This window comes from Fusarium mangiferae (genome assembly GCF_900044065.1).
Source record: "Fusarium mangiferae strain MRC7560 genome assembly, contig: FMAN_scaffold002, whole genome shotgun sequence".
NCBI lineage: Eukaryota > Fungi > Ascomycota > Sordariomycetes > Hypocreales > Nectriaceae > Fusarium > Fusarium mangiferae.
In genome coordinates this window covers 2,960,598-2,977,692 of record NW_024573922.1, presented here as the reverse complement: position 1 = coordinate 2,977,692, position 17,095 = coordinate 2,960,598, and the positions used below count along the sequence as shown (strand labels likewise).

General features: G+C 47.1%; 6 protein-coding genes across 6 annotated transcripts; 2 read left to right on the top strand and 4 right to left on the bottom strand.

Annotated features, from left to right (window-relative positions):
• Positions 1 to 443: 443 nt before the first annotated feature.
• FMAN_05715 (uncharacterized protein) lies at positions 444 to 881 on the bottom strand (the record flags this gene model as incomplete). The annotated part of the gene is made up of 2 exons (XM_041827595.1): positions 444 to 634; positions 692 to 881. The coding sequence occupies 2 exons, from the start codon at positions 879 to 881 to the stop codon at positions 444 to 446; spliced, it is 381 nt and encodes a 126-aa protein (XP_041678543.1).
• Positions 882 to 1,723: 842 nt separating this feature from the next.
• FMAN_05716 (uncharacterized protein) lies at positions 1,724 to 3,827 on the bottom strand (the record flags this gene model as incomplete). Its single annotated transcript, XM_041827594.1, has 4 exons — positions 1,724 to 2,040; positions 2,094 to 2,151; positions 2,201 to 3,118; positions 3,171 to 3,827. The coding sequence occupies 4 exons, from the start codon at positions 3,825 to 3,827 to the stop codon at positions 1,724 to 1,726; spliced, it is 1,950 nt and encodes a 649-aa protein (XP_041678542.1).
• Positions 3,828 to 4,612: 785 nt separating this feature from the next.
• FMAN_05717 (uncharacterized protein) lies at positions 4,613 to 5,622 on the top strand (the record flags this gene model as incomplete). Its single annotated transcript, XM_041827593.1, has 2 exons — positions 4,613 to 4,992; positions 5,046 to 5,622. 2 exons carry the CDS (start codon positions 4,613 to 4,615, stop codon positions 5,620 to 5,622), a joined length of 957 nt encoding a protein of 318 aa, XP_041678541.1.
• Positions 5,623 to 5,903: 281 nt separating this feature from the next.
• FMAN_05718 (uncharacterized protein) lies at positions 5,904 to 6,383 on the bottom strand (the record flags this gene model as incomplete). The annotated part of the gene is made up of 1 exon (XM_041827592.1): positions 5,904 to 6,383. The coding sequence occupies one exon, from the start codon at positions 6,381 to 6,383 to the stop codon at positions 5,904 to 5,906; it is 480 nt and encodes a 159-aa protein (XP_041678540.1).
• Positions 6,384 to 6,464: 81 nt separating this feature from the next.
• FMAN_05719 (uncharacterized protein) lies at positions 6,465 to 10,024 on the bottom strand (the record flags this gene model as incomplete). Its single annotated transcript, XM_041827591.1, has 3 exons — positions 6,465 to 8,260; positions 8,309 to 8,696; positions 8,753 to 10,024. 3 exons carry the CDS (start codon positions 10,022 to 10,024, stop codon positions 6,465 to 6,467), a joined length of 3,456 nt encoding a protein of 1,151 aa, XP_041678539.1.
• A 2,979-nt stretch (positions 10,025 to 13,003) lies between these two features.
• FMAN_05720 (uncharacterized protein) lies at positions 13,004 to 16,878 on the top strand (the record flags this gene model as incomplete). The annotated part of the gene is made up of 3 exons (XM_041827590.1): positions 13,004 to 13,530; positions 13,584 to 15,127; positions 15,188 to 16,878. The coding sequence occupies 3 exons, from the start codon at positions 13,004 to 13,006 to the stop codon at positions 16,876 to 16,878; spliced, it is 3,762 nt and encodes a 1,253-aa protein (XP_041678538.1).
• Between the last annotated feature and the right edge of the window lie 217 nt (positions 16,879 to 17,095).

Sequence of the window (17,095 nt, the reverse complement as noted above, 5' to 3'; positions counted from 1 at the left end):
CACATATGCTTCTAATACTAGGATGGAAAGCAAATGGCGGTAGTTTGCAACGTTGTTTCATAATGCACCGTGGAATAAGAATGAATAAGTATGTTTAATGCCCGAACAATATGGAAATAATATGGAGACGAATAAGACATGATATCAGAGAGACAGCATTCGAAAATTGATGACGTCAGGTTTCACTTGCCTGAGACAAGCGTCATATACAGACATGAGGTCGTTGTTTTCAGTTGGGGTAGGATCACATTAAAAAAAATTCAATGTGACCATGTCATAGTTGTGGTGGGTTTAGCACAAGATGAATGTGTAAATTGATTTCTTAATGCATGAAAATTGCTCCCTTAGTGTTATGATGCATGCCTTGTAATCGTACAACAGACCATCATGAGGTCTGAATTTCCATTATATCCCATCTCAGTCATGACAAGTTTGAGCTGTGCTTACAACTTGCCCTTAATCTCCTCAGCTGCACCCTTTACCTTGCCCTTGGCCTGCTCAGCAGCGCCCTTGGCTTCACCCTTGAGCTCCTGAGCCTTGCCAGCAGCCTCTCCTCGGAGCTCTTGTGCCTTTCCGGTGGCGCTGCCACCAGTCACATCCTGGGCAACATCCTTGGCCTTCGAGGCAACGTTTTCTGAAAAACCTTATTAGCAATTGAACATCTTGAGCCAGTTGATAGTTGAAGACTAACCGCCAGCCTCAATGCCGTCGACAATCTTGTCGCTCACAACACGATCAACCTTCTTGGCAGTGTCCTTGACAGCATCTGTGGCAGTTCGCTGCAAAGCAAAGCTCGTGGTGAATGTTCGAGGAGCCTGGAAGGCGATGACGCGAGGTGCGAGGGCGACACGGCGGATGACGTTCTCTGTGAGGAAAGACATGATGATGGCTGCTGGTGTTTTGTTGTGGGAGAATTGAATTGGGATCTTTTGTGTTGTGAGGTAAAGACAAGAGTCAATTGATGAAATTGAGAAAGAATAGAGTGAGCTTTTTTCGAAAGGAGAAAGAGAGACACGGGAAGCTCTTGTAACTTATGTTATGACGACGGGAGCTTGTCATAGCTGCATGATGTCACTCGCGGGGAAAGAACTCCCTGTTACGGCGCGACCAACAAGCACGTGAAAAAAAAAGAGAGGTAATGATGACGCAGTGAGGCTTGAAATAAACGGGGAGAAAGTGCTGAGCTTAGAACGAGCTTGTCCTCTTTTCATGTTTTGTGTTCAATCTCATCATCGAAAGAACCCGCGGTCGATCGCTGAAGAAGGTTTGGGAGCTCGTGTGGGGAAGGTGCGTTTACATAACAAGGGCTGATGTTAGTTGTAATGGAAGGTACCATTAGATCTACCACAAATTTGTGAACAAGATCAATGTAACAACTTCTAAACTCAGCTAATGAATTGAACTCGAAGTGTCAATACAGTCGTGACCTTGAAGCAGGAAGCAAAAGCAAAAGCACCATCCAAATAGCTACAAAACACATTATTAATTGCCCTGAGCTTGTCTATCGCTTTTAGAACCGAAGGCTCAAGTTTCTGTCATATTTCCAGGCGTCACAGTTGCCCTTGACCGTATTCATTGTTCAACAGATTCGGCTTCATATCGCTTGAAGCTCATCTGTTTTCATATCTAAATCGGATTCAAATCTAGTACATTAACCATGACAGAATTTTCAATGTTCATCAGCCGTCGTCATCATGAAAAAAGAATAAAACTTCATAAATCATCATTTCGTTGTGCCTTTGACGTCTCTTTCGGCACTGATACCTTCTGGCGATGCTGCTTTGGGCTCTGGCCCTATTGCTTCGCACTCAATATCCCGGCCATCGTGATTCGGATCTGCCAACTGCACAGTAGCAGCTTGTCGAATCATAAAACCCTCATCTCTGGCTCTTGACTCCGGTTCGTCGCATTTCTCGTCGGTTTCATTATCATCTTCAATGACTTCATCTGCAGATGTCCCCACTCGACCGTTTATAACGTTGTCGATACGTAGCCTAGGTGGACCCGAGTTGAGTCTCATGCCATTCTTGGGAGGCCCAGCTGCATATGTAGTCAGCAAAATAGTAACTCGAACATATTTCTTGCATACTCACAAAGCAGGAGGTCGAACAACTTGACAATAACCGGTCCCCAGACGGTAACAGCGATGATCTATAGACTACCATGAGATAAATGAGCTGATCAGGGGATGGAAACTTACCTGGCCATACGACCACCTATTAGCAGCAAAACTCTCGGCATTGATGACTTTCGTTAGAGAGATCATGTACAAGATGTTGATGACGAGATATGCGACTTCAAGGATACGCCAGAACCAGATCTTAATAAAAAGTCCTCTTTTCTGCTTCCCCCAGCGAGGCCAGCGACCAAGACGGTACGAACCAATCTGAACATGTTTAGTGAGATGATGCTTGCGAAGGGTCCACGCCAGCTGATCAGCTACCAAGGCGATGATGGCAATGGTGTCGAGAATAAGAAACGTCATTTTATACAACAAGGGATGCGGAAAGAAGCTGAAGGACTGTCCGTCAATACCTTGAGTTGCGGCGCAATATGTTCGTGGACTTGGGTTGAAACCACATGCTTCTATCTCATTCTGGCTCTTGAACAAAGCGAACGCGTCTTTGAAATAGATCTTTTGCGACGTTGCGACGATGGCGAGGAGATACTCCATGAAGAAGCCCAAAAATGTGTGCCAGTTGCGAATGCCCTCGTGATGCAGACAGACCTGGACAAGGAACATTGGTAGTATGCCGTTCTGAGAAACATGAAATGCAATGGCAGCATTGACAACGATCTCGCCCCAAAAGGTACCCTCTTGAGAGTTTACGACAATGGCAAGAATCGATGCAATCTGAACAGCAAAGACAAACCAGCACTGAGCCTCTTGAAACTCGACTAAGGTGGTTGCAATCGCAATGCTCGTGCGCGACAGGCCACCAGAGTCACGCCAGATCATACTCTCAATTCGGGTCAGACTGCGCTTCAGGCGATAGGGCTTGGGTTCCGATTTGCGACGGCTGGTATCTTGTGTGATAGTGACCCAGAGAGTGAAGCCTTTGAGTAGCAGATACAAGGATGCAGCGAAGCATACTTGGAGAACATAGGAGATGAGAACCTGAAGCCCATGTCAGTGTCTAGAGAACTCAACAAATGCCAGTCGAACCTACTCCCGGTCCAAAGATATCTGGGTTGACCTCGGCTGGTAACTCTGGACAAAACTCGTCCAGGGCCTCGAAAATCTCCTCAGGGGTTGAGGTATCATAGGACAAGCGGTCAATTGTCCGGTTGCAAGGTTTGCTCAGACCATCGTTGTCACAAGAGTCTTGAGCGCAAGCGATGAGAGATTTGAGAACAGGTCGACCGTCAAACTCTGACAAAGTTCCAGATCCCATGATTGCGCTAGCATTGCGCTCAGTCTCTTGGCTTACATAGTAAGATTTCGCATCCTGAGTCCAGTGCGCGGCCGCAGCCAAGGCAGCGCAATTGTAGAACGTCTCCAACGAGCTGAAGAAGAGACTGGAATTGTTGCAGGCGCGTGTGCAGTCGGTTCTACCATCGACCTGGCACCCAGAACTGAATAGAGTTATTTCCTGGTTCCCATCGAGACTTGTGGCGAAAAGCTCTTTGAAAGTGAGTCCCGAGTTAACATCATCAGAGCCAGAGCCGAGACCGGCGATGTCAACAAACGGGAAGAAATCGGAGGTTCCTTCGATGGAACTGCGAATGAGAATAGTGAGAGGTGTGCTTGAGGCTGTGGGTGATGGTGCAGACGAGGTGAGAGTTGTGGAAGTCGACAATGATTGCAAAATGGAAGCTGATGCCATCGTGGAGATGTCTCTTGGTGAGACGTAGTGTATTCTCCACGGGCTCAATTAAGAGCGTCCCTCCATGGTCTTTGTTTGATCTTATGGCTACACTACCCGTTGTGCCAAAGAGTAGGGAAGAAAGAGAAGATCAACAGAAGTCGGAGGAGGCTGAAGATCCAATCCAATGGGTCTAGTTCGTCGCTGACTGGGATCTGGGCTCGCTACTGTAATTAGTCTATATGCCGTTCGTTGTCTTGGCACGTTTCCCCAGAATGGAAGTTTAGAGAAGCTTGTTTGGTGGCAAAGTTGGGCTTTGTTTTCCTGGCTTCCAAGATTAAAACAGAGGTGACAATGTGCAGTTTCCATCATCATATAGAAAAGATTGAAGGTAACTGTAAGCTGACCAGACATAACAGCTTCTTTGGATCGTCTTATTGTCGACCGCCATCCTGTCAATTGTATGTGGAACTTGGACCAAGTCATCATCTCCACCAAACATGTTTCGTCGATAGTAACAACCCCGTATGCTACTCACTGCGGTTACATACAAGAATATTAAACTTCAACAGGCAAGGGTGTATATAACCGTGTGAACTTGAATTAACCATAAATCTACGGGTGCTTCTCTTAAAATCCCGTCCTTGTCTTATCGGTTATCGGCTTAACATTTATGAACCGACACCAACCGATGCACGTCATTCCTCGGCTCGCAATGCCGTGTCTCAGATACCTTAAGGTAATATACAAAGCTCAAATTCCCATCATCAATACCGACCCAACAATCACCGATTGATCCGCTCACAATGGCCCCTCGTCTTTCCCAACCCGTAGTGACACTTCGTCTTCTCAGACGTTACTATTCCTCTGCCACCGAACCTCTCATCCGCGTAACGAACCTCCCCGCGCCAAACACTGGCCATATTCGCATTCTTGAGCTTAACCGCCCGTCTGCACGAAATGCCATCTCAAGGGCTCTTCTAGCAAATCTTCGCGCCGAGATCGATGCTTTGCATAGTCAATATGGGCCCAATGGCGAAGAACTGCCACTGCAGAAGCGTTTTGGTGGTGCAGCTGGTGTAGATGAGAAGGGTCCTACTAGAGCTGTTGTGCTGGCTAGTGCTGTCGATACATCGTTTTGCGCTGGCGCGGATCTCAAGGAGCGTAAGGGCATGAGCCAGGGAGAGTCCGTATTCCTTATATCAAATATCAATGTGCTATACTAATCATCGAGCATAGAACTGCTGAATTTCTCACAAATCTCCGCAACACCCTCACATCTCTATCCAACCTTCCAATCCCTACCATTTCGGCCATCTCCTCAGTCGCGCTCGGCGGCGGTCTTGAGCTCGCTCTCTCCACACACTTTCGCGTTCTGAGTTCCAATGCAACTGTCGGTCTTCCTGAAACCCGCCTAGGTATCATCCCTGGCGCCGGTGGCACCCACCGTCTTCCCGCTCTTATCGGCCTCTCCCGCGCTCGGGATTTGATCCTGACCGGCCGTCGCGTTGGAGCTCCTGAGGCGTACTTTCTAGGTATTGCTGATCGACTTGTTGAGATCGTACCCGAGGATGAGCGTGATGGCTCAGACGTTCTTGGCGAGGCCAGAAAAGCAGCGTTGAGTGAAGCTGTGAGACTTGCGCAGGAGATCTGCGAAGGAGGACCGATAGGTGTGAGGGCTGCTCTACAGGCTGTAGCATGGGCAAGGGAAGAGGTTGAGAACAAGATGTATGAGCGGGTCGTTAATACCGAGGATAGAAACGAAGCCCTTAAGGCTTTCCAGGAGAAGAGGAAGCCTGTTTTCACCGGCCAATAAGGAATTTTAAAATCCTTGAGAGTCGATATTAAAACACGGAGTAATGTGGGTAGTATGAGCTATGAACAGCTGACGGATTGGCCATTAAAACAGATCGAGTCAACTCCAAGTTCTCTGTGCAACTTGCTATTCTTTCTCTATCTATCTGATCCTCCGGACATGCCATCACCAGGGAATCCCACCCCAAAAACCTGCTAGTTGTATAAACTCCGTTGAAAGGTTATTTGGCTCAATCGCGGGGTTATCTCTTTCTACTACCTCTGCTCTTCTCACACCGCAGGTTACGACTCCTTTGTCTCTTTGTCCTCGGTAACCTTCTCACGCTTCCCCAGAAGCTTTGCTACTTCGATAATGCGATGTACTATGCCGCAGGGCCCACGGTGCCGCCCGACGTCAGCCGCAGAATGTGTTCGAGGTTTCACCTTCAACTTGATCCGTTTCTTGACCGCCTTGACAGCGCGATCGGGCGTTCCAAGCTCGGATTTTTTGCAATTTTGAGCTATTGTGTCACAATCCCCATAGGTCAATTTCACGCCTATCGCGAGTTCTGTTTGAGGGCCATCTAGAGATTGCTTCTCAGAGGTATGGGGCAATTTCGGGGGCTCTGATGCCCGATCATTAGTCTTGACAAGTTTTAGTCGTTTTGTGGGTGATGCCGGAGCTTCACACACATCTGCTTCTGTAGAAGAACTAGCTTCGTCTTCGTCTGACGAGGAAGCCCGCTTAGCTATGTTTTGAGCGCTTTGCATTCTAGAGGTCATCTCCGCGTCCGCTTTAACTGGGGATGGCTGTTTGGATGGAACAGACGCTTGACCTTTGCTAGCCGACAATGAAGGAGGTTCCTAGTCAGTTTTTTGCTTCGAATATGCAGGCGGAAGCTCCTGGGGCGATTCTGAGGTCTTTGGCGGCTCGCTGTTGGTGACTGTTATATCTCCATCGGCGTCAAGATTTTCGAACGATGTATCTGATGGTGGTGCTGGTCTTCGACGCCGAGGTACGTCGACGTAAGTCTCTTTGTCTTCATCGCGGACGTAGCAAAGAAAGTACGGCTCTCCACTGGTGCTCAATGTGTTCAAAACTTCAACTGTGCTGCGTTTGACCTCGACGTTGGAATCATTGTATTTGCGCCAAACATCCTGTTCAAAGTCGTAAATCCATACCCAATAGTGACCAGACATCAGCTGGCCACGATGGCATATGACTGCGTGGAGCCGATATGGATTGCTCTTCAACTTGGAGTAGTAGTCTTCCAGGGCCGCCTCCTTGTCTCTGAGCTCAGAGTCCATCGTCTTCCTAACGGCGATCTCGGTGTCTTTGATGTCTTTTGGCCTGGAAGGTAGACCAGCTGAGGTCACTGAGTTTGCGCTGGGTCGGTCAACGAGAAGATAGTCGTCATCAACCGTACCATCGAAACTCCAGTCCTCTTCCACGATGTTCACACCATCTACCATTTCACTGTCTTCTGTGACAGTTGCAATACTGCCTTTGGCCTCGTCTTCTTGTGCAATGCTCTCGAGGATGGGCCCAGATGGAATCATGCTCTCAACTGCAGCCTGGGAAGCTTTGATGTCAGATATGCGGCTGGTGATGGCCCAACTCTTGACTCTCTCTCTGAAGGTCGGTGAGTCGTGGGGGGCATCCATGTATCGGTCGAGGTATAGTATTTCAGGAATTAGTACCGGGTTGCCGTTCTTGCTCCCCATAGACTGCGACCGTTGAATGAGCACGTGCAGAACAGGGGGGAGCGTCTGGATGGCTGTATATCGTGAAAGTTTGTCTTCTTCAATAATTTGCTGGTCGAAGTTTCGTCCGAGGGCTTCATACAGCGAGCATGAGCCTTTGGGGGCAGGAAATGCCGTAATAGACCGATCAAAACTAATTTCCTTTTGATAAGTCTTGTCGTCAAACTTCTTGGTGTAGTTAATGGTGGTAACGAAGAAAGTTCTCATGATCTCTTCAAATTGAATACCGGTTGACTCGTCAACTGATGATGGGCGTATAGCGGCTTGAAGACGATTGATGATGCTGCCCATTACCTCTTCTACATCCTGCTGGTCGGTTCCAGAAGACCTCTTTTGGTGTTCCAGAGCAGTCAGCACCTTCTGGTCGACCGTTTGTGGCTCCTCGACATCCAGCATGTTGACATCAGTAGACTCAATATCTTGGGAAGTGCCGTTCTTCGGTGTTTCGACAATCTCGGGAATCTCTATAGGCCTATCACTCGTTCGGCTAATTTTGACGACATCCTCATCTTGTCCAACCTCCATCACTGTGTCAATTACCTGATCTTCAGTGGTAGTTGGAGAGGTCTCCACTTTCTCATAAGAACGGTCAGAATCCTCTTCGACAAGTGTTTGCGAGCTGACTGTACTAGCTGTATCAGCTGGGTCGCGGCTGTCATTGGCGGTTACAGAAATCATCTCCACATCGTTATTCTCCCTTGCTGGGGGTCCAGGGGGCGGTCGAGTAGGAAGTGGTGGCGGCTGAGATTCAGTTGTTGCTTCAACAGAGCTCTTCGTTTCTTTGAGGAGTGTGCCGGTGGACAATAGGACAGCATTGGCCAGCCTCTGAGACGGACGCGTTGCTACCTTGTCGGATTTTTCAAGATTGTTGAACAGATCTGAAAGCTCCTGTACAACTGAGTTTGGTCAGTTAAGCTGTAGACGCCTTACCTAGACAAACTTACAAGCCTGAGCAACGACAGCTTCGCCACGATCCAGCTGCATTTTGTTACCACCGAGCAATCGCTCCTTGATTTTCTCATCCGTCAACTCGAGCTTGAACTTGTCATAGTTGATAACAACATCTCGGACCGGTTTGACAGTAAAAAGATATTGCAAAAGGCTGTTGAGGTAGCACGTATTTCCAATATTCTCCAGTCCTACCGGAACATCAAAGTTCGCAGCTTGTGCGGAGGCGCCGGTGGCGCTGTTTCCACCAGGAGCTGCAATACCATGCATTTCTCGTAGTTCCCCAACTGCGCTTTTGAGACCGGTTGAGTTCGTGTGCTCGGCAATCTTCTCCATAGCCTCCAAGTAAGTTGTCTTGGCATCCTTGTCTTTGGCGTTTTGAATCTGTACAATTGATTAGACTCATTCTCTAGGCTCAACAACAGGCGTATATTTCTGACCTTTTCTTTGACATCGTCCAACGTATCAGGCCCAAAGCCGCTGGCATCACTCAAGCCAAGAATCTCCTTCGCCGTGGGTAAAGAGAACCCCTCCCCATACTCCATCACCAACTCTGCCGTGTAGTTATCATCGGATGATGCTTGAGAAATCAGCATCAACATATTTCGGGCGGTAGTAGCACAGCTGGGGTCTTGTGCCACCTTTCGCCGGAATGCCTGAACTATGGATTGTGCCTTGTATTCATTCAGAGGCTGCAGCTCGAAGAAGAGCAGAGCCTGGTTTGTCAACCCGCCATCGTCACTGTTTGATTGATTTTGTACTTGGCTCTCGAAGATTGATGATTGAGTGACAGCGTATTCATTGAGCTGTTCGTCGTTAAGGTCATTTGCAATACTCATAAGAGCGTCAATGAGTCCTTTTCGCTTATCAGGAACAATATCCCACTGCCTCTTGTAAGCATTGACAACAATCTCCTTCGGCTGATTCGGCAAAACTCCCAGGATCTCATAACGCGCAATGTTCACTAAAACGGAGTTCACGTTCGGTACCTCTGCACATCCCAAATCGGCATGTAGACCAGGAGTGCAAAGCTCAGCAGGCTGGCCGCCTCTGTGTATGATGCACTGAACCTCAGATCTCACGTCTTCGATGTACGCTCGATATGTCCCTAAATCGGTAGCTCCAGAGGGGTTATCTGACCGAGGAGGGATTGGCGGTGTGAAAGTCCCTCCATCAACTCCATCTTCCGCTACATCAACTGTTTCCTCGAATTCGAGTTGTCTGAACATTTCAAAACATGGAGTTCCGAAGAGTACAAAGAATCGCTTGTTCCTCTTAGAGATGCTCCTCGCGTTCTCCTGTGAGGTGGCCTCAATTATGTTCTTGAGATATGTGTTCAGGTTCAGAGGAGCTTGCAGTGCCCAGTCATCGCTTGCCGCGGCGTACCGGTCCGGATCCTGTTCCTTAGCACGGCGCACATTCTTACGAATGGTATCGTGGTCAAGTAATAAGTCGATCCACTCGCGGGTCATGCGAGGTTCTGAGATTTCCAGGGTGACTGAGAACGTACATGGGTCGGCTGAGCATGCAAAAGACTCGCGAGCAGCTAGAGGGTAATACTTGTTTCGTTGTCTGTCATCCATGAGTGGCGAAGATTGCGAATCTTGACCAACCCAAACAAGATGATGCCAGGGGAATCTCGCATCACTCGGAGGCCACTGTTCCTGTTGAGGGTTGCATGACTCTTGAGAGTGCCGCTCGTCCCATGACATCTTAAACACAAAATGAAAGTGGCAGTCAACGCACAGCGAGGACAATACCCGCGTTGATTTGGTTGAATAACTCTGGTTACCATTTATCATCAATCGATGGGGGTGATCCCATAGATATGGTGCGTTCAGTTCTGTTTTGCGCAACCGTTCAAAGACATCGCATACAGTAAAGTTGTTGTGCAAGAGTTCATATATCCATCTCGAAGGGTGACATCCTGGAAGCAGTACAGCTAGTTAGCTACCGATTTTGATGCTTAAGATTAATTGTAAACATACCTCTTGTATTTTGATTTGATATCCTGTCTTTAAGAGGCGTCGAGTTTTGAGTGACAGAAATTCCACTTGTCCCAGGCAAAGAAGCGTAGCTTGTATCTAGATCCTGTGCGGACCTCAGGTCGTATCGGCTCGCCATGGGGAGCTGCTCAGATGCTTGATCGATGTCTGGTTGGCAATATTGCTTGATTAATCCGCTTGTGTACTTTATTAAGAAGTAAGGTCGTAGGTAATATTGTGCGTTGGAGAAGGACGTGCTTGGGATTCTAGTTTGTGGATTGCGGGGTGGCACTTGTTGGATTATTCGCAGATAGGGAACCGTGGACTAGACTCTTTGTGAAACATGAAGAGATACTGTCCACTAAATCAGTGACATGAGTTCGCTGGGAAGATTCGGTTTCGTTTGCGCGGGATTCGTGGGTCGGTGAATGGAAGCAACCTCGGTGCGGTGGCGGTCGAAGCTCTAGTTATGAGGATGAATGAAATCGTACGGGGGTCGAGCTTCGTGCTTATTTGGTCATAGTTTCGTTAACCGAGACCTATGGCGGAAACGATAAATGATAGACGTCAATAAGATGTTGACTGAGAAGAAACAATTTGGATGTTTGGGAAAGTTTGAGGATGCTCGCAATGATGGCGTAGACGAAACGGACGTAGCTGACGCAGTGCTCTTACTTGGCCTAGGTAAGTACCCATGAGATGGGTGATGCAAGCGCTGAGTCAGCACCTTAATTGGGGTGGAAGGCTGAATCTAGGGGCCAATGCGACAGTTTACATAAAGCTTCACCTATCAGATACAGAAGGCAACTAGGTAGTTTCTATCGTCTTCTCTCTCTTTCTCTTCTTAAATCACTAGGTACGTAGTGTTAAAGCTGTTTTAATTAAGCTTTGGTTTACGTACACCTTTTGGGCTCGTAAGTTCCATTTCCAAACCAAAAAATCATCAAATGCGACGCCTTGCGCCAAAATCACACCGAACTTGGGAAGACAAGTGACTGTACATATATATGTTTTTCATCAGCGGCGTTCTCGCTACGTACTGTTCCACGTCTGTTTTTAGTTCGTAATTAACGGAACTCGACTACCCCAAATATCACTTGAATCGCATCTTTCCCTTTGTCGATTAATGATTTCTCATATAGGTGATTGGATATCTGACGCGCCCCCTGTTCATGGCATGGGCCAGTGATGACTCAAGCTTGTGCCACTCATCGATACGAAGCAGCACAAATAAGATTTATTCCAACCTGAGTAAATGCCCCTGTTTGCTACGCATAGTTACACAAAGCACACACAACGCCGGCAAATGTCATTCACGTTCGTGATTCTCCTCACAAAGTGTAACATTTGTCTGGGTCCAGAAACCAAGCTCAAACGAAAAAGACGGATGGAGAAGAATAGTCGATATGAGTATCTAAGCAACTTGCCTTCTCAAGAATGGAAATACGCTACTCTCCTCATTCTTCTTGATTTTCACTACTAGCAAACCATGCGGGAAATTTGGCACAGTACTCAATAAACTTAAAGATTCCTATCAACAATTTACTTACTGCTTATTACTTAGATAGGCAGTACAGAAGGCCCTCTCGATCTAGAGAAGTAAGAGTGTAGGAATGTGTATCAAAATACGGCTTTTGGATTGATATGATCTATGGGGTCCCAAATGGGGCTTTGTAAAGTTGGGCTCGTATTACGGATAGGTACCTATGCTGAAAACAATACTTCTGATTCCATCTAACACCTTGATGCTGAGGCAGGCTTCTCATCAAGCAGCGTCGTTGCAATTCATTACGAAAATATTAGTACAGTAATTCAGTTTTTATTACGCCAAATCGATTTAAGTTGTAAAAATAGGACAACGTTACTCTTCCGTGGATAGCATCTACAGCAATAGATCTCAGGATATCACCAACACTCATACACAGCGGCCAATCGGAAAACAAGTTAACCCTGCAGATCATCTTTCATCTCCCGCGTCACGGAAAGGCGCCATCCGGCACTAAAGCGAGTTAAAAGACTCAGCGCTTGAGCGGTTAGCACTCCATCCAACCGCAACGGTCAATTAGCCGCCCATACTGTAAGCCCCTTGTCCAGATTCGCAACCACGCAATAGATTAAGTGACTTCAAAAGTCTTGTGTCCGATGTCCATGGCTTTTTTTCTGGAGTATCCAATGCGCTGAAAAGCGTACAGGAGATTCTCAGCTTTGGCACTTTTCTTGCACTGGGACTGTCAGTGTGCTGAGTTGTCTCTACAGATGGTGCGGCACTCTACCAGGATGACCCCCCCAGGGCATAGCGCGAAAGCCGAAGTATCGACTATCTATAGGAGCTACGGAGTAGTATTGGTTGACTTACGTTCGGCGCTTAATCCAGGCTGATTTTGTAAAGTTAGGTAGTATCAGATCCTTGACGGCCCAGTTATTCCTGTTTCGTGATTATGAACCATCGACCAACATACATACTCATCTTACCTTAACACATCTTCTGCTATTTTGCTAGAGATCCTGTTTACTCCATGGGTTGAGAGATGTTGGCTCTAAACACTTGATTCTTATGGAAAATTCTCCTGTTCATCAACTATACCCATGATACGATAGTCTTAAAGCGGCTGTCGCCCGGCGCTTGAGCCTGACATTTCTTCTTCTATTTTCAAACAATTTGTGTAGAGGGTGGCAGGCCACTTTTTCCAATTTTCTATATTAGTTATGTCGAGTTGGGAGACGACAGCCCTTCGGCTGCAGGGCAATGCGACTGCCGACTCAACACCAAGCTCCTTGGACAAGAGTCTACCATTACTACCAAAGAGAAATGCCAAGGCTAGAAGAACTACAGGTGTGAAGGAGGTATCTCCAGAAGAGAAAGGCTACAGGACAAAAGGATGGACACCACTCTCGCTGTCGACACCGATATTGCTTGCCGTCATCGCCCTTACGATCCTTCTCGCCATCGCCGTTGAGACACTAGCACAACGGAGTGCAACTCAGGGTGGACTAGCCCTCTCACCCACCCTCAACGATATTCCTGGATATGCTAAGTTCAGTTACCTTTATGTGCCGACTATAATCGCCGTGTTGTACAGTATGATATGGAGCTGGATTGACTTGGATGTCAAGAGGATGCAGCCATGGTTTGAGTTGTCCAAAAAAGGTGGTGCCACCGCCGAGAACTCGCTCTTTCTGGATTATCAATACGAGTTCGTGGCATTGGTTCCATTTAAGGCGGCAAAACAAAAGTGAACCCTTTCTTGTTCTCATATTGCAACAACTCCTAACAACTCAAATGTAGGCATTGGCCGGTTTTCTTTGGAGGGACAGCCATGGTCATGGTTTTCTGGCTTCTCACGCCACTACAAAGTTCTCTGCTGGGAACGAAGGTGATAAACCAGACTAAAGCAGCAAACATAACGCACCGATCCCAGCTTGTTCCATTGAATCAGCAGGTAGCCCTTTTGGATCCCGAGGTTTTGAACAATGGATATGCGGTTGGTTGGTTAGGTCAGCCATATCCACCCTTCACAACATCCAAATTTGCGCTTCTGCCTTTCTACCTTGAGAGTAATACAGCTCCAGACAAGGTTCCCACTAACTGGACGGCTGAAACTACAAAGCTGACCACGGAACTGAGCTGCTGGCAGGCAGATATTCAACGAAACGAATACGGTGCGACACTAGCTTACAACTTTCTCAATGGCCAGGGATGCAATGCCACTGTCAATATGCGACGGGGAGTAAACTACACAATGAATTATATTGGATATTATTCAAACGCCTATGCGGACATATACCTTGGGAATCCAGATTGTCCACCAACCAGAAACTCGACGCATCAGTTTCTAGCAACCTGGGCCAGGCAAACCGACTTGAACGGAATTACCGAAACTATTCCCATGACTGAAATTCCTCATTTCAACGTTACTGCCATTTTCTGTCAACCGACTTACTACAAGCAACGCGTTATGGCAAGGGTCAAATCGTCCAACCTCGAACCCGATACCAATTTTATGCATTCTATCGGACCAAGAGAGATCCTTACAGATAAGGAATTCAACTCAACGGCTTTCGAATATATCTTAGCAAACGGCGTGTCAGAAAAGATCATCGTTCGTGACTATCCTTTCTCTCGTGTTGTTGAACAGCATCCAAGGCTTAACAAGACTGGACTCACAAAGCCTGTCTCGAATATGGTCGGTTATGCACTTGCAGGAAGAGACAATCCCGTCACAGACTATTCATCCAAGGAAATGCTCGAGCAAGTGTACAACGATGCCCACCAATACTTGTTTTCTCTGGCCGTTCATCATTTACTTGTCAATAGCACTAAGCTCAGTAACAAGACCGCCTCTGTTGAGTTCTTCCTTACGGGTGTGGTAGTAAGCAGAGTGTTCGCGACGTCGGTCGAGTGCCTGATGCTCGTCATCGCCATATTCACAGGCCTTGTTCTCTGGTTATGTCGTACCTCTCCATGCCAGCTTCCCATGAACCCTTCGTCCATTTCGAAATACCTTGAGATATTTCGACATAGTCCCGAATGCCTTCAGGCTCTATCATCACTCGATAGTGCCGATGAAAAGACATTGTTTGAAGAATTTCGTCAAGACCAGCTCCGATTATACCACGACAAGCATTCAAACTACACCAAGGTGTCGATTGACAAGTTTATTGGGGATTCTTTCAGGCCTGATCATTGCGATGCTGGCTTGCAGAAGGGATATTATAAGCCTATCAAACCACTGGCTCTTAGAAGGTGGAGTGGATTGCTTTTTGTCCTTGTTTTAATTGGCGCCATGGTAGGGCTTTCTTACTTGAAGCACCAGGAGAAAGTCTTGAAAGGTGATGTGTTTCATCCCAGGCAGTCTTCTCATCTCCTAGAATGGCACTGACCTTTCTCAGGTTTGCATCGCCCATCTCAGAACTTTGAGGTATTGCAACTCTTGGAAAACTATATTCCGACAATCTTTGCGACGCTTATCGAGCCATTCTGGGTTCTCCTTAATCGACTGCTTTGTGTTCTCCAGCCCTTTAGAGATCTCTGGCAAGGCAAAGCAGAACCTTCACGAACTATCTCTGCTTCCTATACATCAATACCCCCACAGCTCGTTATCTGGAGGGCTTTAAAGTCGAAGCACTTTGTCCTCGTGTTGGTATGTGCAATGGCACTACTTGCCAACCTTCTGGCAGTTGGTATGGGTTCTCTTTTCAATGAAGCGCCTATGATAGCAGAATATACCGAAACCCTGGTCCCAGCTTTCATGGCCAAGTTCGATAATGACTCGGTCTTCAGCCTCGACGCGACTCTAAGTCGAGACGTGATCACGACAAATCAGTACTCTGATCATTACTATGTTGCAATGGCTAACTTCTCCTCTGGTACAACACTTCCCCCATGGGTCTCGAAAGATTACTACTTCCAGAGGCATATATTCAGCAAGCCGAAAGATTCAAATTCAAGCGATACTTTCAGTATACCGGCTCGAGGATTCGGTGCCAAAGCAAATTGCACAGCGGTACCCACAAGACGATTGACCATATTCAAAGATCCTCGCCCAACAAGAGATTTTAGCAAGGTGGAAGAACGCGACTGTGGTAATGGTATTGATCTTCTCAGTCAAGACATGCGAGAAAACACATTCAATCGCTCATCCGGTGTATCCGCCGAGGAGAAAATAACAACAGTTGGGTACAATTACGGGCCAATCTCATGTGCGCGAACCTTGATAATGGGTTGGGCTCGTACTCCTGAAGCCGATACCATCAATGGAACTGTAGACGCCAGTTTCATGACCTGCCGACCCATATTTGAAACAGCCATGTTCAACCTTACTGTCGATGCACTTGGACATATCCTATCTTATGAGAAAACGAGCGACTTGGAAACGACCTTGGACTACGAAGGCTGGGGACCACAAGTGGACTTTATTTTTCAGAACATCCATAACCAATGGAATGACTTGGCAGCTCAATGGCATAACGATTCCACGGCAAGAGACTGGATGAACTTTTTCACAGTGCTTATGACGGGATCTCGGGATGTCATCGATCCTAATCGGCCACCTCCGGATACGGATAAGTTGAGACCTACTATCGAAGATATATACCGTCGGGTTTTTGCCATATTCCTGAGTCTAAATGAACAGCTCTTTGATTCCAGAGGTGAGATGAAACCATCCACTGTGGTTCGAAGGACACAGGAAACGAGGATATTCATGGAAGAGGTCTCTTTCATCATGACTATGACTGTTCTAGCGCTGAACGCAGTGGTTGCTGTTATCTTTTACAGCAGGGCCGTTCCTTTTGTTTTACCTCGGCTACCAACAACGCTGGGTTCTGTTCTAGCATACGTCGCACCAAGTCGACTTGCTGGACCTGCCTATAATGTTGCTACTCCCGGCAATACATCTCGGACATTTAGTTTCGGAAGGTATATCGGAAGAGATGGGGACGTCCATATTGGAATTGAAATGGATCCTCATGTTGTGCCTGTCGATCCGCTCTCACTGGAGGTGCAAAAGAGCTTTCTATGGCGCATGTTCAGGAGAAGGCCACAGCCAGAAACTCAGATCAAAAGTGGTACATGGCTCTAGATTTGAGCTGTGGTTGTCACAAGTTCATTGAGCCTTATGCAGTACATGAATAATGATAGTATACATTCTATTACATCTCTCAATGTTGCATATTGTCAGTGTTTCAGAATTATAGTGCCATTCTAGTCCAAGACAGTATTGGGAGATCTCTCATCAACAGACTGCCGAATGGACTCTTTTCAGGGTCCTTTATTAGCAGTGTGTCAAAAGCATGTGG